This window comes from Somniosus microcephalus, chromosome 31 (assembly GCF_052327205.1).
Source record: "Somniosus microcephalus isolate GS21.2 chromosome 31, FLI_Smic_1.0, whole genome shotgun sequence".
NCBI classification, from domain to species: domain Eukaryota; kingdom Metazoa; phylum Chordata; class Chondrichthyes; order Squaliformes; family Somniosidae; genus Somniosus; species Somniosus microcephalus.
Window position 1 is genome coordinate 14,481,197 of NC_141017.1, and position 27,532 is coordinate 14,508,728.

Below are 27,532 nucleotides of genomic sequence, written 5' to 3' on the forward strand. Positions count from 1 at the left end.
AGAGAAAACAGAAGGAAAGAAAGACTTAGGAAAAGAGTGATAGGGAGAGCGAGAAAAACGGGACACAAACAGGGATGCAATCAGCACGATGAAAAAAGTGCATGGTAGCATTCTGAGAAATGGAGAGGGGGAGGGAGAGAGGATAAGGAAGGCCGCGAGAGGGACACAGCATGAATTAGAGTGGGAAGAAAGCACAGAAACAATTAAAGAAAGACAGAATTTCGTTTATATAGCACCGTATCATGTTAAAGAGCCTCAAGGTGCTTGAGACAGTAAATTACTTTAAAAGTTCAATAACAATTGTTATGTGGGCAAATTTGGGAGGTTTTCTATGCTCGCAATGTCCCGCAAACAGTAGTGAGATGCATGTCCTGTTAATCTGTTCTTTGGTAGTACTAGCTAGGAGAATTCCCTTATAACAACAGAAGACGACGCTGGAAAAACTCAGCAGGCCAGGCAACATCCGTGGAGAGAGAAATAGAGTCAACGTAAATAGAGTCAACGTTTCAGGTCGAAACCCTTCTTCAGGAGTTCTGAAGGGTTTCGACCTGAAACGTTGACTCTATTTCTCTCTCCATGGATGTTGCCTGGCCTGCTGAGTTTTTCCAGCGTCTCTGTTGTTACTTCGGATTTCCAGCATCTGCAGTATTTTGCTATAGGAGAATTCCCTGCTCTTCTTCAAATAGTATCTTTAGATTTTTAATGTCTCCCTGAACCAACGGAACAAGAAAATGGGAGGTTAGTCTCATCTCTTCTTTGAGAGATGGCACCTCTGACAATGCCAGGGAGGGAGCGTGAAACCAGAAGAGGGTGTAGGGGTTAAATGCAGCAGCGATACAGGGGTAATTATAACTTTTATCTCCGGGTGAAAACTGGGCGACAGTGAATCAACAAGCCGCTTTACACCTCGCCCGATTTTCTTATCCATGGGCTGCCGATTCTCCGTTACCCGATTGTCGGCTGGTGCTAGTGCGCAATCAGGAAAGAGAACTAGGGTTACAGTGGGCAAATCCCTGAAACCATCAGCACAGCACCTAGCTGTAGTAAAAAAGTCAAATAAGGTGTTGGCCAGACCCTAATTGGAGTATTGCATGCTGCTCTAGACACCTAATCAGGGAAAGGATATTATCGCCCTGGACTGACACATGAAGCTCAGTCTCTTTATGGATCAATGATCCGACAGTTGTCAATTCAATTTTAAAAGTGAAATGTTTTACATGTGAACAAGAGTTAGAACTTGTTCCACTGTCAGGGGTCAATGTTACCATGTTGAACCATGGGGACGGTAGTACAGGAAACTTTGTGATATCCGGCACCGACGGGACCGGCGTGTTGCCGATCTATCAAAACTGCCGGACATACAAAGTTAATGTTGAAGCATACGGAGGTTTTCATCTCCGTATCTGACAACAAACACTGTTGCTTAGCAACAGCTTCTAAAGAGTCGGCTGCAGCTGCAAGCGTCTCTAGCTGAAGCTGTTGCTATAGCTACAGACCTTGCAGCGGCTGACTGGGGAAAAAAAAGAACGAGATCTAAAAAAACTTACAGAAAACGGCTCCTGATTTTTGCCGTTAGATCGAGTATTCCGGACATACAACCTCCGGATAAACCAAAGTTTCCTGTATAGTGGTTAGCTTACTGGACTACTAATCCAGAAGCCTAATGATCCAGAGACGCGAGTTCAAATCCCACAAAGTCAGCGGGGGAATTTAAATTAAATAAATCTGGAATAAAAAGCTAGTTTCAGTAATGGTGACCATGAAACGATCGGATTGTTGTAAAAACCCATCTGGTTCACTAATGTGAAATTATCCACTTTGGTTCGAAGAATAGAAAAGAAAAATATTATTTACAGAATGCGGCAGTACAGAGGGATTTGGGTGTCCTCGTACATGAAACACAAAAACACAAAAGTTAACATGCAGGTGCAGCAAGTAATTAGGAAGGTAAATGGAATGTTATTTCAAGGGGGATAGAGTATAAAAGTAGGGAAGTCTTGCTACAACTGTACAGGGTATTGGTGAGACCACACCTGGAGCACAGTTTTGGTCCCCTTATTTAAGGAAGGATATACTTGCATTGGAGGCAGTTCAGAGAAGGTTCACGAGGTTGATTCCTGGGATGGAAGGCTTGACTTATGAGGAAAGGTTGAGCAGGTTGGGCCTACACTCATTGGAGTTTAGAAGAATGAGAGGGGATCTTATTGAAACACGTAAGATTCTGAGGAGGTTGGACAGGGTAGATGCTGAGAGGATGTTTCCCCTCGTGGGGGAGTTTAGAACTCGGGGGCATAGTTTCAGAATAAGAGGTCGCCCATTTAAGACAGAGATGAGGAGGAATTTCTTCTCTCGGAGGGTTGTGAATTTTTGGAATTCTCTTCCCCAGAGAGCTGTGGAGGCGGAGTCATTGAATATATTTAAGGCGGAGATAGAGAGATATTTGAACTACAGGGGAGTCAAGGGTTACGGGGAGCGGGCGGGAAAGTGGAGTTGAGGCCAAAATCAGATCAGCCATGATCTCATTAAATGGCGGAGCAGGCTCGAGGGGCCGAATGGCCTGCTACTGCTTCTTATGTTCTTATGTTTAGGGAAGGAAATCTGCCATCCTTACTTGGTCTGGCCTATATGTGACTCCAGACCCACGGCAATGTGGTTGACTCTTAACTGCTCTCTGAAATGGCCTAGCGAGCCACTCGGTTGTTAGAAAACCACTATGAAAAACAAATAAGAATAAAACTAGACAGACCACCCGGCACCGCCTTAGGACACGACAACGGCACACCCAGCCCAGTCGACCCTGCAAAGTCCTCCTCACCAACAGCCTGACATAGTCATACTCACAGAATCAGACCTTTCAGCCAATGTCTCAAACTCCTCCATCACATCCCTGGGTATGTCCTGTCCCACCGGCAGGACAGACCCACCAGGAGTGACGGCAGTGGTATACATTCGGGAAGGAGTGGCCCTGGGAGTCCTCAACATTGACTCCGGACCCCATGAAGTCTCATGGCTTCAGGTCAAGCATGGGCAAGGAAACCTCCTGCTGATTACCACCTTCCGCCCTCCCTCAGCTGATGAATCAGTACTCCTCCATGTTCAACACCACTTGGAAGAAGCACTGAGAGTAGCAAGGGCACAGAATGTACTCTGGGTGGGGGATTTCAATGTCCATCACCAGGAGTGGCTCGGTAGCACCACGACTGACCGAGCTGGCCGAGTCCTGAAGAACATAGCTGCCAGTCTGAGCCTGCGACAGGTGGTGAGAGAACCAACACAAGGGAAAAACCTACTTGACCTTGTCCTCACCAATCTACCTGTCGCAGATGCAGGTGTCCATGACAGTATTGGTAGCTGCGACCACCGCACAGTCATTGTGGAGATGAAGTCCTGTCTTCACACTGAGGACACCCTCCATCGTGTTGTGTGGCACTACCACCGTGCTAAATGGGATAGATTCAGAACAGATCTAGCAGCTCAAAACTGGGCATCCATGAGGCACTGTGGGCCATCAGAAGCAGCAGAATTGTATTTCACAACCATCTGTAACCTCATGGCCCAGCTTATCACTCACTCTACCATTACCATCAAGCCAGGGGACCAACCCTGGTTCAATAAGGAGTGTAGAAGAGCATGCCAGGAGCAGCACCAGGTGTAACTAAAAATGCAGTGCCAACCTGGGGAAGCTGCAACACAGGACTACATGCATGCTAAACAGCGGAAGCAGCATGCTATAGACAGAGCTATGCGATCCCACAATCAATGGATCAGATCAAAGCTCTGCAGTCCTGCCACATCCAGTCGAGGCTCCATGAATATCCCCATCCTCAATGATGGTGGAGCCCAGCACGAGTGCAAAAGACAAAGCTGAAGCGTTTGCAAACATCTCCAGCCAGAAGTGCCGAGTCAATGATCCATATCGGCCTCCTCCTGAGGTCCCCACCACCACATAAGCCAGTCTTCAGCCTTTGCAATTCGCTCCACAGGATATCAAGAAATGGTCCGAGCGCACTGGATACAGTAAAGGCTGTGGGCCCCGACAACATCCCGGCTGTCATGCTGAAGACTTGCGCTCCAGAACTAGCCGCGCCTCTAGTGGAAAACTGGCCAGGTATGTCCTGTCCACAAAAAGCAGGACAAATCCAATCCGGCCAATTACTGCCCCATCAGTCTACTCTCAATCATCAGCAAAGTGATGGAAGGTGTCGTCGACAGTGCTATCAAGCCGCACTTACTCACCAATAACCTGCTCATTGATGCCCAGTTTGGGTTCCGCCAGGACCACTCGGCTCCAGACCTCATTACAGCCTTGGTCCAAACATGGACAAAGGAGCTGAATTCCAGAGGTGAGGTGAGAGTGACTGCCTTTGACATCAAGGCAGCATTTGACCGAGTGTGGCTTCAAGGAGCCCTAGTAAAACTGAAGCCAATGGGAATCGGGGGGGAAAACTCTCCACTGGCTGGAGTTATACCTAGCACAAAGGAAGATGGTTGTGGTGGTTGGAGGTCAATCACCACAGCCCCAGGACATCGCTGCAGGAGTTCCTCAGGGCTAGGCTCAACCATCTTCAGCTGCTTCATTAATGGCATTCCCTCCATCATAAGGTCAGAAGTGGGGATGTTCGCTGATGACTGCACAGTGTTCAGTGCCATTCGCAACTCTGGATGACATTCAGGCTTGGGCTGATAAGTGGCAGGTAACATTCGCACCACACAAGTGTCAGGCAATGACTATCTCCAACAAGCGAGCGTCTAGCCACTGCCCCTTGACATTCAACAGCATGACCATCGCCGAATCCCCAACCATCACTATCCTGGGGGTCACCATTGACCAGAAACTTAACTGGACCAGCCACATAAATACTGTGGCAACAAGAGCAGGTCAGAGGCTGGGTATTCTGCGGCGAGTGTCTCACCTCCTGACTCCCCAGAGCCTTTCCACCATCTACAAGGCAAAAGTCAGGAGTGTGATGGAATACTCTCCACTTGCCTGGATGAGTGCAGCGCCAACAACACTCAAGAAGCTCGACACCATCCAGGACAAAGCAGCCCGCTTGATTGGCACCCCATCCACCACCTTAAACATTCACTCCCTCCAGCGTACCGTGGCTGCAGTGTGTACCATCTACAAGATGCACTGCAGCAACTCGCCAAGGCTTCTTCGGCTGCACCTCCCAAACACGCGACCTCTACCACCTACAAGGATAAGGGCAGCGGGCGCATGGGAACACCACCACCTCCAAGTCACACACCATCCTGACTTGGAAGTATATCGCTGTTCCTTCATAGTCGCTGGATCAAAATCCTGGAACTCCCTCCCTTATAGCACTGTGGGAGTACCTTCACCACACGGACTGCAGCGGTTCAAGGCGGCGGCTCACCACCACCTTCTCAAGGGCGAGTAGGGATGGACAATAAATGCTGGCCTTGCCAGCGACGCCCACATCCCAGGAACAAATAATAAAAAAAATCTACAGTTACAGCTCAAATATCCGTCTTGCCTATTCAAATTAATGACAGATGGACGCTATTATCATTAATTCATGTTTATTTTAAAAAGTGACTGGTCTACTCCTACCCCCCAAATCGCTTGCATGGGACAAAACAAAGACAGAACAATCCAGCTGAAACAGATGGTGAAGTACAGGAAACTTTCTGGTATCCGGCACGGACGGGACCAACCTGGTGCCAGTCCATCAACAATGCCGGATAACCGAACGCTATAGTAAAACATACGGAGCTCAGAGCTCCATATAAAGCAACAAACCCTGTTGCAACAGCTTCAAAACAATCGGCACAAGTTGCAAGCGTCTCTGTAGCTTAGCAACAGCTTCAGCTACACGCTTGCACAGCCACAAATGGAGTAAAAAAAGTAACTAAAAGTAAAAAAAAGTTATCTGAACCGACTCCTGAATTTTGCCGGTGGATAGAGCGTTCCGGTTATTTAGTGGCCGGTTAATCGAAAGTTTCCTGTATTAAAAACAAGAAAAGCACTCACTGTTTGCTACTGTGATCCAACTAGGTGCTTGGTCGCACGCTGAATACTTGAACTTTATGCAGTCTGTGACATGAATTAGGTGTGTTTAACAGTGAGGCATAGCACGGTGGCATAGTGGTTAGCACTGTTGCCTCACAGCGCCAGGGACCCGGGTTCGAATCCGGCCTCGGGTGACTGTCTGTGTGGAGTTTGCACATTCTCCCCGTGTTTGCGTGGGTTTCCTCCGGGTGCTCCGGTTTCCTCCCACAGTCCAAAGATGTGCGGGTTAGGTTGATTGGCTATGATAAAAAATTGACCCTTAGTGTTAGGGGGATTAAATACGTGGGGTTACAGGGATAGGGTGGGGTATGTGTCGGTGCAGGCTCGATGGGCCGAAATGGCCTCTATCTGCACTGTGGGGTTTCTGTGATTCTGTGAATGCTTGGCCAATCAGAATCCGCTGTTCTGAATTCCTGTCATCCAAGTGCAAAATTTCTTACAGCTTTATGAGACTAACCTGAACCTCCCGCTTCTTCTTAAATGTGAAAACATCTCTCCACCTTGAATATATTCCATCACCATGTACAAATTAGTGTTATCCTGAAAAAAGAAAGGGAATACAAATAAAAAGTCCAACAAAGTAGAAAAACAGTGGAGGAATTCTTAACCCCCAAACAATACACAAGCGGTCAAATCACCATAATGGTAGCCTGCTCCGTCTGAAGAATAGGGTAGGAGAGACATGTCAGAAGACCCAAAAACTCCAGCTGTCAGACACTAGTTGCAGTCACACACTAGGTGCATAGGAAATGTTACTACAGGAAACTTTCGTTTAACCGGAGGTTAAATGTCCGGAAAGCTCTATCTACCGGCAAAATTCAGGAACCGTTTCCTATAAGTTTTTTTACTTCTCGTTGCTTTTTTTTCCAGTCAGGCCCTGCAAGGTCTAGCTGAAGCTGTTGCTTAGCTACAGAGGCGCTTTTAAGCTGCGGCCGACTGTTTTGAAGCTGTTGCTAAGCAACAGGGTTTGTTGATTCACACGGAGCTGAAAAGCTCCGTATGTTTTAACATTAGCGCTGGTTTCTACGGCAGTTTTGATGGTACGGCACCAGCTCGGTCCCGTCAGTGCCGGATACCAGGAAATTTCCTGTACCAAACAGATCGCTACATTGACATCTGTGGATGGAATTGGGCTGTTGTGCAAGGTGGATGAGCTCAATGGGCTTCTCGTGGTCTTCTTCAAGAGCTGTGTTTGCACACACACAGATCTGGATAAGGGGGAGGTGGGATGACTGTGCTAGGTTGGCTAATGGTTTTTAATATTGGGGGAAAGTTTCCTCAGAGCTTCTCCCACTTCTTTGCTGTAACTTTGGCGGAAACCCCATTTACGCACACATTAACAGCACTTGCATTTATATGGCGACTTTAAGGTAGTAAAATGTCCTGAGGCGCCGCACAGGAGCGTTATCAAGACACCATTTGACATCGAGCCACATGGGAGATATTAGGACAGGTGGCCAAAAGTCTGGACAATGAGGTAGGTTTTAAGGAGGGTCTTAAAGGAGGAGCGAGAGGTAGAGGGGTTTAGGGAGGAGGGAATTCTGGAGCTTAGGGCTAGTCAGCTGAATGGTGGAGCGAAGAAAATCGGGGATGCGCAAGAGGCCAGAAACACCTGGAGTTAGGACATACTTGGCAAACAACCCTAAGCAATAATGTTTAGTAAAGGTTAATAAAAGTGGCAGCTCTACAGATGCTATTAAAGGTGATCTTTGAAATGTTAGCCCATGGACATGAAGACCTAATCGAACGTTCCCCCTTCCCACTTCATTTGAGTGTTTATTACCTACTAAGTAGCAACAGTGAACACATTAGACCAGCTGTTGTGCTGATTGTTGAGTAGGCAGTAACACACACTCGTTTAATAATGTGTCTAAGGGGGTGATTTTGCCAATGGGGGAGGCAGGACTGCTGCTTGTTGGGTTTCAGTCCCGCCTCCATCAACTTGTGGCCAACCCACGCTATTTTCCCTTGATTGACCTTGTTAAGCGGGTTTAGCAGGCCAATTAAGGGGAAGCCGGTTACAGAGCACGTCAGCGTATGACATTTCATCTGTCAAACATTTTTGACGGATGAATTGTCATCGTTTGATAGCTCTGTGAAGCTGTCAAACACTGACATTCTCTGTTGTTTGAGGAGTCCTTGTATTTAAGACTCATCAAACCTCTTTTGTGAGCAGAATTCAGATGATTGTTGCATCGGAGAATGCAGCAGCCGTCTGTCATCTCTGCCGGTGAGATGCGGGAGTCTCTGGTTCCCCAACTGTTGAAGCCTGCAGGAAGAAACAAAGGTAAGTAAACATTTTCTATCACTTTTCACTCACCTCACATACTCACCTCTCCACACTTGCACCCATCACTCACCTCCACAGCGCACTTTTGCACCCCTCCGAACCCCACAGACCCACTGCTCGCCTCGGTGACCCTGGCGGGGAGTCCCAACTTCGGGAAGCCCACACCTCTGGTGGAAAAATGGGGATAATCCTCTTATTGCCTGTTAACTACCTGTTAACAGGCAGTTAAGTGGCTGTAATCCCCTTCCCACCTCCAGATGGGACCCAGCGCAGGTCGGCTACCCGCCTCCTGGGAAAATGGCACGGAGACTGTTGTATATGTACCTTTAAGAGAATAACTGGTCTCAGACTGCAGTACCGGCAGTGACCACCCCTGTATAAAAGGCGCTAGTGAGCCTCTGTTGTTTCAGTTTCACTATTGACTTCCAGCAGTAAAGACTTGTTTTGTTCAGCTCCTGCTGTCCGTGACTCAATCATTCACGGACGTAATACTGGCGACGAGCAGATACGAACCTACCTACAGTCTGCACCACCTCCTGGGATCCATTCCTACAGTGAAGTGAGCAGAGGTCGAGGCCAGAAAGAAAAAGAAAAAAAAAGCAGTAGAAACGGGCGTCGACCGTGGGCATCCGCCCCTGTGTTAGCGGAGTTGAAGATTGCTGGAGAAGCTGTCGGAAGCAGGGCCTGGTTCCTGTCGACGGTGCTTCAGCTAATCGGGCTGGTGGCAGGTAGTGCGCTGATCCTTCCTGGGCTGCGGCGGTCGCGAACTCGAGCGGGTAGTTTGCAACGGGGCCGAGCAGCGTTGTCGGGAAGAGAGAGGGTGGAGCACGCAGGGCGCGGCCGGTGCTACGAAGCCGGGCTGCGTATAGACCCGCGAAGAGGGAGGCAAGAGTCCCACAGGGTTGTTCCACGACGGGAAAATAATAAAAAAAGAAATATTAAACGCGCAAGAAACCGCGAGGAGCTGCAGGTTGCAACGGGAACCGCGGAAAGCAGCGCTAGCAACAGCGGGGAAGAAGGCAAAGCGCGGGAGGTGCCATTTTGTTTAATCGGGGAAGAAGGCAAAGCGCGGGAGGCGCCATTTTAGATTTGCAAGATGCCGAAGACTGGCTGTATCACTGCTTTTGATAATACAATAGAGGACTGGACCACGTATGTGGAAAGAGTCGAGGTATATTTCGAGGCAAACGAAATAGCTGAGGAGAAAAAGGCATCGATATTGCTAAATTTAATGGGCGCTAGAACGTACGGCCTATTGCAGGACCTGATTACTCCAGCCAAACAAAAGGCGAAGAGTTTTAACGAAATTGTTGCTGTCCTACAGGAACACCTAAACACTGCACCGCTGTTGATAGCAGAAAGATTTAAATTCCACAGGAGAACTCAGCATAAAGATGAGAGCAATGCTGAGTACCTTACGGAACTACGCAAGCTATCAAAGCACTGCCAGTTCGGAGAAGGACTGGCAGATACCCTACGGGACAAATTTGTCTGTGGACTCCTGAGTGAAGGAACACGGAAGAAGTTACTATCAGAGAAAGAGCTGACGCTAGATAAGGCTTTTAGCGTGGCAGTATCGTATGAAGCAGCAGCCAGGGGAGCTGCAGAAATTCAACAAAAGCCACAGGAATACGGCACCCACGAAATGACACGGGGATTTGCAAAATGTTATCGCTGCAGCAGAACTAACCATGACCAGAAGGACTGCTGGTCCAAAGACAAAATATGCAGGCAATGCGGGAAGATGGGACACATTGCACGAGTTTGCAGGTCTGGGAAGAAGACCAGCGACAACAAAAAGGCTACTAAGGAACCGTACAAGAAAGTACAAAAGATGATGGACAGTAGTTCCAAAGACCAGATGAGCGATAGTGAATCCGGGAACAGGAGACTAAGCTGTCTCAAACTTCACAATGTAATCGCAAAAGAGGATCACCGAACCATTTGGGTCACCCTCACGATAGCAGGGTCCCAAGTTAAAATGGAATTGGATACAGGATCAGCGCTAACGGTCATGAATCAACGAGATTACAAGCGGCTATTTTCACACATACCCTTGAGAGAGACATCCATCGTCTTGACGACGTATACGGGGCAAAAAGTATACCCCAGAGGAAAAATAAGGGTGCCTGTCGAATACAACGGCAAGAAAATACGGAAATTGTATCTCTACATACTGCCAAATGGTGGACCACCGTTATTGGGACGGGAATGGATCAGGAAGATAAACTTAGATTGGCACTCCATTCATGCAATGACGGTGGACGGTAAAAAAGATGAAGACGTCACTCCTGGACGATTGTCAACAATCTTAGCTAACGCCAAAGAGGTATTTCAACAAGAACTGGGCACGCTTAAAGGCGTAACCGCCTCGATAAAAATAGAAGAGAATGCAGTTCCCAAGTTTTTCAAAGCAAGACCGGTACCATATGCAATTCGCCCAGCCGTCAAGGCAGAGCTGGAGAAGGCAGGCGTGTTGTCTAAGGTCGACTGGAGCGAGTGGGCGACACCCATCATTCCTGTCATGAAGAAAACGTTAAGTAATAAGTCCGGGGAGCCAAGGAAGATTCGCATCTGTGGGGATTTCAAGGTGACGGTGAACCCAGTCCTTCACACAGTACAATATCCTCTTCCAAGGATAGAAGACATCTTCGCCTCACTGTCTGGAGGGAAGCGTTTTACAAAAATTGACCTAGCACAAGCATATTTGCAGATGGAGGTTGAAGAGTCCTCTAGGAAGTATCTCACGATAAACACTCACAAAGGTCTTTACCAGTATCATCGATTGGTATTCGGAGTAGCATCGGCTCCGGCGATATGGCAAAGAGCGATGGAACAAGTCCTGCAAGGGATTCCGGGGACTCAGTGTTACTTGGACGACATCCTTGTGACAGGTGAAGATGACAGTGAACACCTTAACAACCTAGAACAGGTGCTCACTAGACTACGGGAACATGGGCTGTGAGCCAACCGCCCCAAGTGCAAGTTTTTTAAGAAACAGATATTGTATTGTGGCCACGTGATTGATGAAGAGGGGTTACATAAGTCCCCTGACAAAATTGAAGCGGTTGTTAAGGCCCCAGCGCCTGAAAATGTGTCGCAACTGAGGTCATTCCTCGGATTGGTGAATTACTACCATAAGTTTTTGCCGAATTTGTCGACAATTCTGCACCCACTGAACGCCCTGCTACGAACGGGAGTAGCATGGGAATGGAGCAATGATTGTAAGCGGGCTTTCCAGAAGAGTAAGGACTTAATCACTTCAAGGGAAGTATTGGCTCACTACAACCCAGCACTGCCGATCAGACTGGCGTGTGATGCGTCTCCCTACGGCATTGGGGCGGTACTGTCACATAAATTCCTTGATGGTTTATAGAGGCCGATAGCTTTTGCGTCACGCTCGTTAACTTCTGCCGAGCGTAACTACGCTCAGATTGACAGAGAGGCCCTCAGCCTAGTGTGGGGGGTGAAGAAGTTCAATCACTACCTGCACGGTCAAAAATTTACTCTACTAACCAATCATCAACCTCTTGTCTCCATTTTCAACCCTCAGAAGGGCGTACCGATAATGACAGCACAACGGCTGCAGAGGTGGTCCCTTTTCCTAGGGGCACACCAATATGACATCGAGTACAAAGGAACTAAACAGCATGGAAATGCTGATGGATTGTCACGCCTACCGTTGCCGATGGTGGAAGAAGAAGATCTTGCAGTGGATCCAATGGAGTTATTCCACTCGACCATAGTCGAATGTCTCCCTGTGACGAATGCAAACATAGAAAAGGAAACACGGAATGACCCGACACTATCACGGGTCTATGATTTAACGGTGAAGGGAAGGCCAGCACATGGCGAACCACTGCTGCCAGCATTCTCGCCGAGAAGAGAACAGCTGTCAGTGTGCAGAGGAACCTTGATGTGTGGATCCAGAGTAGTAATTCCACCTAAGTTGACGGATAGAGTGCTCAATGAGCTTCATGAGGGTCATCTGGGTGGGGTAAAAATGAAGAACTTAGCCAGAGCGTTTGTGTGGTGGCCGGGAATCGATAGAGAAATCGAAGAGATGACCAAGAGCTGTGCAGGATGCCAGAAGGTCCAAAACGCCCCACCACAAGCTCCTCTGCATCCATGGGAGTGGCCCTCATCTCCATGGCAAAGGGTGCACATTGATTTTGCTGGTCCCTTCATGGACTCGATGTTTTTAATTGCGGTGGATGCACATTCAAAGTGGCCAGAGGTAATAAAAATGTCCTCAACCACCACGGAAAAAACTATCACAGTTTTACGAACCATATTCGCCAGGAATGGGCTGCCTGAACAGATTTGCTCTGACAATGGACCACAGTTTGTGTCTGAAGAGTTCCGGAGGTTCTTAAAGAACAATGGTGTTAAGCATTACACATCTGCCCCATATCATCCAGCCACTAATGGATTGGCCGAGAGGTTTGTCCAAACATTCAAGAAGGCTATCAAGGCAATGTGTAATGAAGATATACCCCTACAACACAAGGTGGACAACTTCTTGTTTGCCTACCGGAATGCGACACATACGGTTACCAACCAAACTCCAGCCATGATGTTCTTCAATCGAAGACTACGATGCCGCTTGGATTTGGTTAAGCCAAACGTCCGACGAGATGTGGAGAACAGGCAGTTTCAGAATATGAATGAAAGGCCGACCAGGAGTTTTAAGATAGGTCAACCAGTTTTGGCCCGGGACTACCGCACTGAGAAATGGCAGCCAGGAACGATTTGTACACGGCAAGGACCTCTCATGTATACCGTGGACGTTGGAGAGAGCATTGTAAGACGCCATGCTGACCAGATTCTAGAGTCACTGGAAAACGTCAACTCCACACCACGATCTGATACACCTGGTAATGAAATCGACGTACCAATTGCAGCTACCGCAGAACCGGTAATATTGGAAGCAGATGAACCAAACAACGACATTGATCCCGACTCAACATTGCCAGAAGAACCTGATACCCCAAAGAGGCGTTATCCAGACAGAATCAGGAAGCCTCCTCAAAGACTGAACTTATAATTGCTTAAACTTAACCAATGTATCTAGCAACCGTAATTGTGATTGTAATTAGTTATCATTTAGTTGTTAAATGAATGTTATGTACTGTTTATCTAAAAGGGGAGGAATTGTTGTGTATGTACCTTTAAGAGAATAACTGGTCTCAGACTGCAGTACCGGCAGTGACCACCCCTGTATAAAAGGCGCTAGTGAGCCTCTGTTGTTTCAGTTTCACTATTGACTTCCAGCAGTAAAGACTTGTTTTGTTCAGCTCCTGCTGTCCGTGTCTCAATCATTCACAGACGTAATAGAGACGGATTAAGAACATAAGAAATAGGAGCAGGAGTCGGCCATTCGAGCCTGCCATTCAGTGAGATCATGGCTGATCTTCTGCCTCAACTCCATTCACCGGCCCTCTCGCCATATCGCTTGATGCCCTTTCTAGTCAGGAATTTATCGACTTCTGTTTTGAATATACCCAATGACTGAGCCTCCCAAGATTCACCACCCTCTGTGAAGAAATTTCTTCTCATCTCAGTCCTGAACGGCCTACCCTTTATCCTGAGGCTGTGGCCCCTGGTTCTAGGCTCCCCAGCCAAGGGAAACATTCTCCCAGCATCCACCCTATCAAGCCCTGTAATAATTTTGTATGCTTCAATGAGATCCCCTCTCATTCTTCTGAATTCCAAAGAATACAGGCCTAGTTTACTCAATCTCTTATACGACAGTCCCGCCATCCCAGGAATCAATCTCGTGAATCTTCAATGCACTCCCTCTATGGCAAGTATATCCTTCCTTAGGTAAGGAGACCAAAATTGTACACAGTACTCCAGGTGTGGTCTCACCAAGGCCCTATATAATTGGAGTAAGACTTCTTTACTCCTGTGCTCAAATCCTCTTGTAATGAAGTCCAGTATACCATTTGCCTTCCTAATGGCTTGCTGCACCTACACATTCACTTTCAGTGACTCATGTACAAGGACACCCAGGTCCCTTTGAGCATCTGCATTCCCCAATCTCTCACCGTTTAAGAAATACTCTGCCTTTCTGTTTTTTCTACCAAAGTGGAAAACTTCACATTTATCCACATTATATTCCATCTGCCATGTTCTCGCCCACTCACTGAGCCTGTCGAGACCCCCTTAAAGCCTCTTCACATCCTCTTCGCAACTGACACTGCCACCTAGCTTTGTGTCATCAGCAAATTTGGAAATGTTACATTTAGTCCCCTCATCCAAATCATTGATATATATTGTGAATAGCTAGGGCCCAAGCACCGATCCTTGCAGTACCCCACTAATCATAGCCTGTCATCCTGAAAGACCCATTTATCCCTAATCTTTGTTTTCTGTCTGTTAACCAATTCTCAATCCATGCTAGTATATTACCCCCAATTCCATGTGGCCTAATTTTGTTCACCAACTTCTTGTGTGGGACCTTATCAAAAGGCCTTCTGAAAATCCAAATACACCACATCTACCGGTTCCCCTTTGTCTACTCCACTAGTTACATCCTCAAAGAACTCTAATAGGTTTGTTAAACAGGATTTCCCTTTCATAAATCCATGTTGACTCTGCCCAATCTTACTATTAGTTTCTAAGTGCCCAGTTATTGCATCCTTTATAATAGATTCCAGCATTTTCCCAACTACTGATGTGAGGCTAACAGGTCTGTAGTTCCCCGTTTTCTCTCTCCCTCCTTTCTTAAATAGCGGGGTAACATTTGCCACCCTCCAATCTCCAGGAACCGTTCCAGAATCTATAGAATTCTGGAAGATGACAACCAATGCGTCCACTATCCCAATGGCCACCTCTTTCAAAACCCTAGGATGTAGGTCATCCGGTCCTTGGGATTTATCGACTTTTAGTCCCATTAATTTTGCTAGTACTGTTTTTTTACTAATAATAATTTCTTCAAGTTCCTCATTCTCGCCACACCCTTGGTTTTCTCGTATTTCTGGGAGGTTTTTTGTGTCTTCCTCCGTGAAGACAGAAACAAAGGGGGAGAAATTCGGTTGTTAGCGCCACCGATTAACGCCTAAAGAGGCCGAGAAGTGGGGCGCTAGCCAATTTCCGGGCGGGCGCAGGGCGCCTCGCCACATATTGAGGATGCATTTAGCGCCGGTGCTAAATCTTAGCGCCCGCTCATGGGCGCAGGCTGATTATGACGTCATTTGAGTGTGCAACACGCCTTTTGGGCGCCCCGGACCGGAAATTCAGTGGCGACCCCTCCGTAGCGCCTGGTGCTAATAGTGACAGCTTACCTGGACCTTACCAAGTCGCTCTCGGGCTGAAGGAGCGTTATTTAAAGGGGACTGGTGTGGTTTAAAAGCGGCAGCCATTTTTGGAGCACAACTTCCTCGAGAGCTATAAAGAGTTGCTGAGCTGCACACTGAGAGCCATTTGACCATTGAGCCAGCGCAGGCAGACGATCTTCAGCCTTCTGACCATCACCTTGCTGTTGGTGAGCCTTGACAACGGGGAACCTTCCTGTGGGCACTTATTATGGGGGCTGCATTGGAGTGGAACGTCCTGCTGCTGAATCATCTGGAAAGGGCACTGAGACGCTGGGAGAGGGGGGCGGGCATGGCCAGATGGAGGAGGGCCAACAGACGTCGCCACAGCAGACCTTACGCTGGCAGGGTTCTCCGACAGCAGTTTTCCTACATGAACATGCCGGAGGAGCAGTGTGTCAGAAGGCTGCGATTTAGAAAGGAGGTGGTGACTGAGCTGTGCTAGCTGCTTCAGCCAGACCTGCAGCCTCAGATAAGGTGCAGGACATCTCTGTCGGTGGCTGAGAAGATGCCTGCTGGCCTGAACTTCTACACGAGCGGCTCTTCTCAGGCTGCGCGTCAGAGGCTGATCAGAAGTAGCTTCTAGGCCCCTCTCACGGGATGCTTGCTGCCATTCCAAGAAAAGGAATGGAACCGGTCTGATACCCCCAAGCCCGTGAAGGGCAAGATGCATTGTAAATGAAGAAAGTGTTTCATTACACAAAATGTGGTTCCTTCAAACATGAGAAAGCTATGGCAACAGAAAGCAAAACTAATACACTGACACATAACTGCCTCTCACGCCCGGGAGACTGTCCAAAACATAAATCACATTCCGACCATCTTCCTTGGCCTTGATTCCACTGCGCCAACCAAAGCATCCAATGCCCCATCAGCGAGGCATTCCGCCCTCTGCCTCACCCTTTCCATGTCTTGCTAGGCTGGTGCGCCATAGGTAGGCTCCCACCGCTTTGAAGGCCTACAAGGCAGTGAGTGGGTCTGGTGATGCCAATTGACCCGCCCCTTTAAGAGCTGGCCGGCACCAGTGTGTCTCAGGGAAAGTGATTATTGACAGCACCCTCGCTGCACCCTGCCGCCGCGAAATTGGGTTGCGCCGCCGGGTTAGCACCTTAAGAGTAGCGTGCAGCACCTGATTTAGCGCTGCAATCACCTTTAGGGGCGCTGCAACCCAATATCGCGCTAGGTGGCGCTAAATTGCGCCTGGCGCTAAACTTTGCGCATCGCCAGGCAAAGTATTTATTGAATTTCGCTGCCATTTCCTCATTCCCCCATTATAAATTCTCCTGTCTCTGACTGTAAAGGACCTACATTTACCTTCGCCAGTCTTTTCCTTTTCACATACCTATAGAAGGTTTTACAATCCATTTTTATATTTTTCGCTAGTTTGTGCTCATATTCCATTTTCCCTTTCTTTATCGATTTCTTGGTTCCCCTTTGCTGATTTCTTCGGCTGACCACTTTTTCTGGCAACTTTATAAGCTTCCTCCTTTGACTTAATACTAGCTTTAATTTCTTTTGTTAGCCATGGTTGGATCACTTTTCCTTATGTTTGTTGCAAATTATGCATTATTTCCTTGAATGTTAGCCATTGTATGTCCACCTTCATACCTTTTGGTATAGTCTCCCAATCTACCATGGCCAACTTGTCCCTCATACCCTTGTAGTTTCCTCTGTTTAGATTGAACACCTTAGTTTCAGATTGGACTATATCACTCTCAAACTTGATGTAAAATTCAATCATATTATGGTCACTTGTCCTTAAAGGCCCCTTTACCACAAGATTATTGATTAGCCCTTTCTCATTACATAGTACCAGATCCAGAATAGCCTGTTCCCTGGTTGGTTCCTCCACATACTGATCCAGGAAACCATCTCGCATGCATTCCAAGAATTCGTCCTCCACATCATTAGTGGTAATTTGATTTGCCCAGTCAATATGTAGACTAAAGTCCCCCCCATGATGACCATATTGCTCTTGTTACATGCACTTCTAATCTCGATTGATACTGTGCCCTACATTACCATTACTGTTTGGTGGCCTATACACAACTCCCACCAATGTTTTCCACCCTTTGCTGTTTCTTAGCTCCACCCAAACTGATTCCAGTTCTACATCACGATCTGCCAAGTCAAGATCTTTTATCTCTATCATACCGATCTCATCCCTTATTAACAGCACTACGCCACCTCCTTTTCCTTTTTGTCTGTCCTTCCTAAATGTTGAGTACCCTGGAACATTCAGTTCCCAGCTTTGGTTACCCTGCAACCATGTCTCTGTAATGGCAATTACATCATACCCATTTACTTCTATTAGTGCCATTAATTCATCCACCTTGTTGCGAATGCTACGTGCATTTAGATAAAGTGACTTCAACTTTGCCTGTTTAATATTTTTCTGCGCTTTGACCCTCTTTACTGTTGGCCTTTGTTTCTGCTCCCTACTAGTTTTGCTGACTACTTTTCTAACTTGCACTTCCAGCTTTGTTTCTCTCCGTTCTGGGCTCACACTTGGGTTCCCAGCCCCCTGACAAACTAGTTTAAATCCTTCCCAACAGCACTAGCAAACCCCCCTGCGAGGATATTGGTCCCGGTTCTGCCGAGGTGCAACCCGTCCAACTTGTGCAGGTCCCACCTTCCCCAGAATCGGTCCCAATGCTTCAGGAATTTAAATCCCTTCCTCCTACACCATCTCTCCAGCCACACATTCATCTGGTCTATTCTCCTATTTCTTTTCTCGCTAGCATGTGGCACTGGGAGTAATCCTGAGATTACTACCTTTGAGGTCCTGTTTTTTAATTTATTTACTAGCTCCCTATATTCTGCTTGCAGGACCTCGTCCCTCTTTCTACCCGCCCCCAGATTCTGCCATTTTCCCGGCAGTCCCGCCTCCAAACCCGCCTCCCCAGGGCTGGCAAAATCCAGCCCTAAGGGGAAAAATTTGGTTGGTTGCGCCACCCATTAGCGCCTAAAAAGGCCGAGAAGTGGGGCGCTAACCAACTAGCGCCCGGGCGCAGCGAACCCTGCGCCTCTTCCCATATTGAGCAGACATTTAGCGCCGGCGCTAAACCTTAGTGCCTGTTCACTGGCGCACGCAGATCATGACGTCATTTCAGTGTGCAACGCCTTTAGGGCACCCCAGACCGGAAATTCAGTGGCGCCCCCCTCCGTTCCGCAAGGCACTAACAAGGACAGGTTACCGGGAACGTTTCCCAGTCGCTGTTGGGCTCGGGGGGCGCTCTTTAAAGGGGACTGTTCTGGATTATTATTGGCAGCCATTTTTGGACCACAACTTCTTTGAGAGAGAGAGAGAGAGAAAGAGTTGCTCAGCTACACACGGAGAGCCATTTCTGCAGTGAGCCAGCACTGGCAGAGGAACTTTAGCCTTCTGAACATCACTTTGCAGTTGGTGAGCTTCTCAAACGGCATAACTTTCAGTGCGCACTTACTATGGGGGCTGCATTGGATGGGAACGTCGTGCTTCTCAATCATATTGACAGGGCACAGAGACGCAGGGATAGAGTGGTAGGCATGGCCAGACGGAGGAGGGCCTACAGACGTCGCCCCACGAGACCTTACGCTGCCAGGGTTTTCCGCCAGCAGTTTCCATATATCAACATGTCGGAGGAGCAGTGTTTCCGAAGGCTGCGCTTCAGTAAGGAGGTGGTCACTGAGCTCTGCCATCTGCTTCAGCCAGATCTGCAGCCTCAACTAAAGTGCAGGACATCTCTGTCGATGGCTGTGAGGATCACTGTGGCTCTAAACTTCTATGCAAGTGGCTCCTTTCAGGCCGCTACTGGAGACATTGCCAACATCTCACAGTTCGCGGTGCATTGCTGCGTCCGTCAAGTGACTAATGCCCTCTTTAGAAGGAGACGGCAGTACATCTCGTTCCCGATGACCCCGGACAAGCAGCGAGAGCGCGCAGAGGGCTTCGCAACGATAGCGGGCTTCCCCATGGTGCAGGGCGCCATTGACTGCATGCATGTGGCTTTGCGGGCGTCTCTAGAGAATGCGGAGGATTTCCGCAACCGAAAGGGGTTCCATTCTTTGAATGTGCAGCTGGTCTGTGACCACCGACAGCTGATTCTCGCTGTGAATGCCCACTTTCCAGGCAGCAGCCACGACGCCTTCATCCTGCACCAGACTTCTGCGGCAGACCTTTTCGAGGCCCTGGCTCACCCAGGAGGCTGGCTTCTCAGGGACAAGGGCTATCCTCTGTGCCCCTGGCTGATGGCCGCTCCGTTCGCCCAGCACCCCTGCTGAAGAACGTTACAATGAGAGCCATCAAGCGACCAGCAACATCATTGAGCACACAATCGGCGTGCTGAAGCAACGGTTCCGCTGTCTGGACCATTCCGGAGGAGCCCTTCAGTACTCACCTGAGCGAGTCTCCCACTTCGTGGTTGTGTGTTGCATGCTGCATAACCTGGCAATCCTCAGGACCCAGCCAATGCCACCAGACATAAAAGCACCAGCGGAGGAGGGGGAGGAGCAGCAGCACCAAGACGGAAGGGAGGCACAAACTGCAAGGGCCGTCCGTCAGAGGCTTATAGCAACTCGCTTCTAGGCCCCTCTCAGGGAATGCTTGCTGCCATTCCAGGAACATGAATGGAACCGTTCTGCTACCCCTAAGCCGGTCAAGGGCAAAATTTGTGCAAAGAACAGACATGGCCATTGTGAATAAAGAAAGTTGTTTATTTAACAAAATGTGCTTCCTTCCCGCATGACAAAGCAATGGCAACAAAAAGCAAAACAAACAGACTACCACATAAGTGGCTCTCACACCCGGGAGACTGTGCAAAACATAACCACCTCTAAAACCCGGGAGACTGTCCAAAACATAACTAACATTCAGACCAGCATTCTCGGCCTTGAATGAAACAAATAACAGGAATCAGCAGCACCTTCTACTTTTTCCCCCTCGATGGTGATCTGCTTCCCTTTCGGCATTGGCCCCTTCCCGCCCTGCAGCTCCTCCGTAATGGGACCCCAGTGGCTGCAGCAAGGCTGGTGGAGGCCTGCTGACTGTCCGAAACCACAGATGCCCGAGGGACGGCCTGGACGAGCTTTGGGCATGGAGGGCCCGGCTGCTGACTGCTCCAACTCTGCATGGGCGGAAGCAGTCTGTCCTACAGGTGGTGGCAGCTGCAGTGGAGAAGTGCCAGTGATGGCATCAGGAATGCTGTCATTCTGAGAGTGGACAGCAGCTCCCTGGTCAGCCGACACACTGGCACTCTGACGGGGCAGCACCGCAGCATGCGCAGCAATCGGCTGGTGCACAGATTGCTGGCCTGCTGTGGTGCTGCAAGGGCCCCGGGGAATCCTGCCCAATCCAGCGAGGGTGGCAGCAGCCAGTGCTCGTGTGGCCTCAATCTGCGTCTGCATGAGACCAGCAAGTGACTGCGTGGCAGCACTCAGCACTTGTGTGGCAGGTGCCATTGCTTCGCTGAAGCCCTGGACAATCCGTGCCAGTGCTGTGCCGAAGTCCTGCACACTCCTTGCCTGTGCTGCGCTGAAGTCTTGGACACTCCTTGCCAGTGTCTCAATGGATTCGGGCTTCACTAATTTTAGTACGCATCTCCTTTACGACTCAAGCACGCAAATTGCCCGGGCCAGACACTTTGTCTGTTTTAAGAGCATCTAACCTTTTTACAACCATATCCATCACAATCTGCATAGTGTCTGGCTCCTCTTCCATTATTCCTGGAAATCATACCTGTCAGACTTTCTCCATCCTCTTCATGATTAAACATAGATGTGAAGTAACTGGAGTCTTCTTTCCCATCATCATTATAAGTGGATGGATACTTTCTTCTGTCCTTTACTTATTGTGGAAAAACTCTTTATTCTTACTTGAGATGTTCTCAGTATTCTCTTGTTCAATGTTTCTCTTTTTTCCTTTGCTTTTGATAATAATCTATATAATGTATCCAATCCTCTGCCTACTAGATTCCTTGCAGATTTTGAATGCAATCTGCCTATCCCTAATGCTAGTCTTTATCTCCATTCCTTCATCGTCGCTGGGTCAAAATCCTGGAACTCCCTACCCATTCTAGGAGTATATTCACCACAAGGACTGCAGCGGTTCAAGATGGCTCACCACCACCTTCTCAAGGGTAACTAGGGATAGGCAATAAATGTTGACCTTCCCGTGAATGAATTAAAAAAAAACATAATTACTTAACCAGAGAGGGCTTTGTTGCCCCTTCATCTGTTTTGATTTTCATTTTGTTTTACTCAATCACGGGATGTACTTTTGAGCACCTCTGAATGTCTTGTTAATTTCCACATATACAACCTCTGGTTCATCTCCTGCTCCTTGTATTAATTTGTCTACCCTCACCTCAAAATCACCAACCTTTGCTCCTGATAAACAGCCTAGTAATCTTGTTTTATGACAAAAATAACTATTCAAATAGTGCACCAGGAAACTGCCTACTACATTACCTCTCTTAAGTCATAACAGCACAGAAGGAGGCCATTCGGCCCATCGAGTCCGTGCCGGCTCTCTGTAGAGCAGTCCAGTCAGTCCCATTCCCCCGCTCTATCCCCGTAGCCCTGCAAGTTTATTTCCCTCAAGTGCCTATTCAGTCTCCCCTTGAAAACAGTGAGGCCTAGAAATTCGGTGGGCTGCGCCATCAGTTAACGCCTAAAGAGGGCACTCAGTGGCTTTAGCGCCACTGGCCACGCCTCCTGCGAAATTTAGCAGGGCGCTAATGGTGGCGTTAGCCTGTAGCGCTGCGCCGCCACCGATGACATCATCGGTGTGCGCAGCGCCCCGCTCCCGCACGCGATATTGGGTCGCGCCCCCCCCGTAGCGCCGTCAGGGGGCCTACCTGTGGCGGTAGTGGCGCAAATTAAAGGGGAGGTGTGGGGCGGCCATTTTTTTCGGTGGCCGCCTGCCAGCACCTCCTCACGCCGCCCTCCCCGGCCTCCTGATCCCCCTCCCGGGCAGTGCCGGCTGTGCCGCAAGAGCCCGGCACTTCTCCTCGGCGCCGGGCTCTTTTGCCGGCACTCGCGATCGGAGATTGCGCTGGTGCAGGCCCCTCCCCTTTAAGAAGGGGAGGAAGGCCAGCAGTACCGCAGCGCGCCGTGCTGCAGCGTGTGGCGCTGTGGCACGTTGTGCTGCGATATTCAGTTTCAGCGCTGTGGTAAACCACTGTTATTGTATATTGTTACCTCTGGGTGGCGCTGTGTACCAAGGCATGCCTCAGCTGACTCCGCCCACATGACCAGGTATAAAGGTGGAGGTTTCGCCGACTCACTTCCTTCTTGGAACCAGCCACCCACGAGAGGCATGCTCTGTTCTCTAGTTAATAAAAGCCTTTTCATCACCTTCCTGATTCATCGTCTTTTATGGAGTAATTGATAAGCGTATCAATTTTATTAACTAGAAGTAAAATGGCGACACCTGAACAGCAACAACAGCAGGCGTTGCTGCGAGCCCTCAGACCGGCATGCCTGGACCTCGACCCTCAAGCAGCGGGTTCATCAACCAATTTCGAACACTGGCTGAGCTGCTTTGAATCCTTCCTAGGAGCCTCCGCCGTGACATCGGAGGAGAACAAACTAAAAGTTTTGACCGCCCAGGTGAGCCCTCAAGTATATACGCTCATCCGGGACGCTACTACGTACACGGCGGCCCTCGAACTACTAAAAGGGCAATACACGCGCCGAGTGAACACGATTTACGCCAGACACCTCTTGGGATCCCGCAGGCAGCAACCGGGGGAATCGGTAGAGGCATTTTTACGGGCGTTACAGACACTCTGCAGAGACTGCGACTGTAAGGAGGTAACGGCTGCGGGGCACGCGGAGGGACTTACTTGTGATGCCTTCGTCAGGGGCCTCCAGTCCGACTACTCCCGGCAGAGACTGCTCGAAAGCAAGGAGCTTGACCTGAAGATGGCCGTAGCCCTTGCGCTCTCGCTAGATGCGGCCCACCGAAACCTCGAAGCATACTCACGTAACGGCGCCGCGCCATGGCCATCGCGACCGTGGGACATGGGACCGCTGCCCCCGGCACCAACTGCTGCAGCGATGTCCCGAAATCAACTGGGACAGCCGCCCCCGGTAAGAACCGCAGCGATGCCCCGTAACCAGGCCCAAAAATGCTATTTCTGTGGCCAGTTAAAACACCCTAGAGCGCACTGCCCGGCTAAGACCGCTACCTGCTCGGGCTGCGGGAAGAAAGGCCATTACGCCAATGCCTGCAGGGGGAAACCAGCGAACGCCAGCAGCACCGCGTGCGAACCATGGGGGCAGCCATCTTATCCGCCATTTTGTGCACCTCCGGCCGCATGGCCGCCGCCATTTTATTCGCCGCACTCAACCGCCACTTCGTCTCCGGACTCGACCACCGTCTCGTCGGACGACCATACCGACTCACTAAGCCATACACTGGCCTCCGTTACGCTGGATCAAGCCCTCCCTCATCATCTATCCAGCTCCATGATGGATATCACGGTAAACGGCCACGCCACCACTTGCCTAATCGACAGCGGGAGCACAGAGAGTTTTATTCACCCAGACACGGTACGTAGCCACTCCCTCACGGTCCTGCCGACGCGCCATCGGATTTCTATGGCGTCCAAGTCCCATTCAATGGACGTCGGCGGCTACTGTGTGGTGACCCTTTCGGTTGGGGGCACAGAATATAAAAATTTTAAACTTCTAGTCCTGCCCCGTCTCTGCGCTGCCGTGCTGCTAGGGTTGGATTTTCAGTGCCACCTTAAAAGTGTCACATTAGCATACGGTGGACCCCTCCCCCCACTCACAGTCTGCAACCAACACCTTTTAAATCGCCCGCCGCAAACCACCTGCAGCCTTTCCACACTAAAAGTCCCCCCCCTCCCTTGTTCGCTAACCTCACCCACGACTGTAAACCCATCGCTACCAAGAGCAGGCGGTACAGCGCCGGGGACAGAGCTTTCATTAGCTCTGAGGTGGAGCGGCTCTTGAAGGAGGGCATTATCGAAGGGAGCACTAGCCCCTGGCGAGCCCAGGTTGTAGTCGTTAAAACCACTGATAAACGCCGCCTGGTCATTGACTACAGCCAAACCATAAACCGGTACACTCAGCTGGACGCATACCCGCTTCCTCGCATATCTGATATGGTCAACCAGATTGCGCAATACAAAGTATTCTCCACCATTGACCTTAAGTCAGCATACCACCAGCTCCCCATCCGCCATGAGGACCGCCAGTATACTGCCTTCGAGGCGAACGGCCGCCTCTACCACTTCCTTAGGGTTCCCTTCGGCGTCACCAACGGGGTTTCGGTCTTCCAAAGGGAGATGGACCGGATGGTTGACGAGAACGCGCTGCAGGCCACCTTTCCCTATCTGGATAACGTCACCATCTGTGGCCACGACCAGCAGGACCATGACGTTAATCTAGAAAAATTCCTCCGTACGGCCCAACGGCTGAACCTAACGTACAATAAAGAGAAATGTATGTTTCGCACCAAACGCCTCGCCATTCTCGGCTGCGTGGTGGAGAACGGAGTCATCGGGCCCGACCCCGACAGAATGCGCCCCCTAATGGAGCTACCCCTCCCCCACTGCCAAAAAGCACTGAAGAGATGCCTGGGGTTTTTCTCCTACTATGCCCAGTGGGTTCCCCACTATGCAGACAAAGCTAGACCCCTCATCAAATCCACCTCCTTCCCCCTGACACCAGAGGCGTGTGCAGCCTTCACTCTTATCAAGAGCGATATCGCGAAGGCCACAATGCACGCAGTGGATGAGTCGATCCCCTTCCAAGTGGAGAGCGATGCATCCGACTTCGCCCTAGCTGCGACCCTTAACCAGGCGGGCAGACCCGTGGCCTTTTTCTCAAGGACCCTCCAGGGCCCCGAGACCCGACACTCCTCTGTCGAAAAGGAGGCCCAGGCTATTGTGGAAGCGGTGCGTCACTGGAGGCATTACCTGGCCGGAAAACGGTTTACCCTGCTCACTGACCAGCGTTCAGTAGCTTTTATGTTTAATAATAAGCAGAGGGGCAAAATCAAGAACGACAAGATCTTGAGGTGGAGAATCGAACTCTCCACCTACAATTATGATATCTTGTACCGGCCCGGGAAACTAAATGAGCCCCCAGACGCCCTATCACGTGGTGCATGCGCCAACGCGCAGGTTGATAGACTGCAGACCCTCCACAATGACCTCTGCCACCCGGGGGTCACCAGGTTCTTCCATTTCATCAAATCCCGTAACCTGCCCTACTCCATCGAGGAGGTCAGGACCATGACCAGGAACTGCCAAATCTGTGCCGAGTGCAAACCGCACTTTTATAGGCCGGACAGAGCAAGCCTGATCAAGGCCACTCGCCCCTTCGAGCGCCTGAGCGTCGATTTTAAAGGGCCCCTCCCCTCCTCTGACCGCAATGTGTACTTCCTCAACATAATTGATGAGTACTCCCGTTTCCCGTTTGCCATCCCTTGCCCAGACATGACCAGTACCACGGTCATCAAATGTCTGAATGACCTCTTCGCCTTGTTCGGGTTCCCTAGCTATATACATAGCGACAGGGGCTCATCTTTCATGAGCGACGAACTTCGGCAGTACCTGCTAGCGAGAGGTATTGCTACGAGCAGAACCACCAGCTACAACCCCCGGGGGAACGGCCAGGTGGAAAGAGAGAACGCGACGGTTTGGAAGGCCGTCCTCTTAGCCTTAAAATCTAAGGGCCTTCCGACCTCTCGCTGGCAGGAGGTCCTCCCTGCGGCGCTCCACTCCATCCGGTCACTGCTTTGTACTGCCACTAATGCCACCCCTCATGAGCAAATGTTCATTTTCCCCAGGAAGTCCACATCGGGAACCTCGCTACCGGCATGGCTGACTTCTCCTGGGCCCGTCCTACTGCGGAGGCACGTAAGGACCCATAAAACGGACCCCCTGGTCGAGAGGGTGCACCTCCTACATGCCAACCCCCAGTATGCCTGGGTGACATACCCAGACGGGCGGGAGGACACGGTCTCCATACGAGATCTCGCACCCTCGGGTACCCCTGAACTACCACCGTTATCCCCCACCACCCCTCCCAATCCAACCCCTGTAGACGACATGCCGGAGCCCCAGGACCCTTCGTTGACCACCCAGACACCAGATCCGACGTTGGATGCTGCAACACCGCCGCCGCCACCACGACGATCAGGACGTCAGACAAGGCCTCCTGATAGACTTAACTACACGAACTTGTAGTACCCTTCACCCCGCCGGACTTAATTTTAAACAAGGGGTGAATGTGGTAAACCACTGTTATTGTATATTGTTACCTCTGGGTGGCGCTGTGTACCAAGGCATGCCTCAGCTGACTCCGCCCACATGACCAGGTATAAAGGTGGGGGTTTCGCCGACTCACTTCCTTCTTGGAACCAGCCACCCACGAGAGGCATGCTCTGTTCTCTAGTTAATAAAAGCCTTTTCATCACCTTCCTGATTCATCGTCTTTTATGGAGTAATTGATAAGCGTATCAAGTGCCCCAAGAGGGACGCGGGGCGCCTCGAGCAGCGCCCCGCTTCCGTTTGGGGCGCTGAAACTGAATATCAGGATGGCGCAAGCGGCTCCGCCCGGAGCGGTAATTCCGGCGCCCAGGCGAGCTTGAATTTCTAGGCCTGAGTGTCTCCGCTTCCATCACTTTCGTCGGCAGCGAGTTCTAGGTCCTCACCACTCGCTGCGTAAAAAAGTTTTTCCTCACATCCCCCCTGTATCTCTTGCCAAAAACCTTAAATCTGTGTCCCCTAGTCCTTGTACCATCAATGAGTGGGAACAGCCTTTCCCCGTCTAGCCTATCCAAACCCGTCATAATCTTGTACACCTCTATCAAATCACCCCTCAACCTCCTTTGCTCTAATGAAAACAAATCCAGCTTCTCCAACCTGTCCT

General features: G+C 49.8%; 1 protein-coding gene across 4 annotated transcripts in view; it reads right to left on the minus strand.

The window, feature by feature from the left end:
• The window catches only part of LOC147097597 (cAMP-dependent protein kinase catalytic subunit alpha-like), a 263,178-nt gene that overhangs the window by 18,157 nt on the left and 217,489 nt on the right, over positions 1 to 27,532 (minus strand). For all 4 annotated transcript variants that reach the window (XM_085971564.1, XM_085971563.1, XM_085971565.1 and 1 more), the window contains one exon: positions 6,492 to 6,574. In XM_085971564.1, the coding sequence (XP_085827690.1) occupies positions 6,492 to 6,574 (83 nt within the window). The remainder of the gene's footprint in view (positions 1 to 6,491; positions 6,575 to 27,532) is intronic.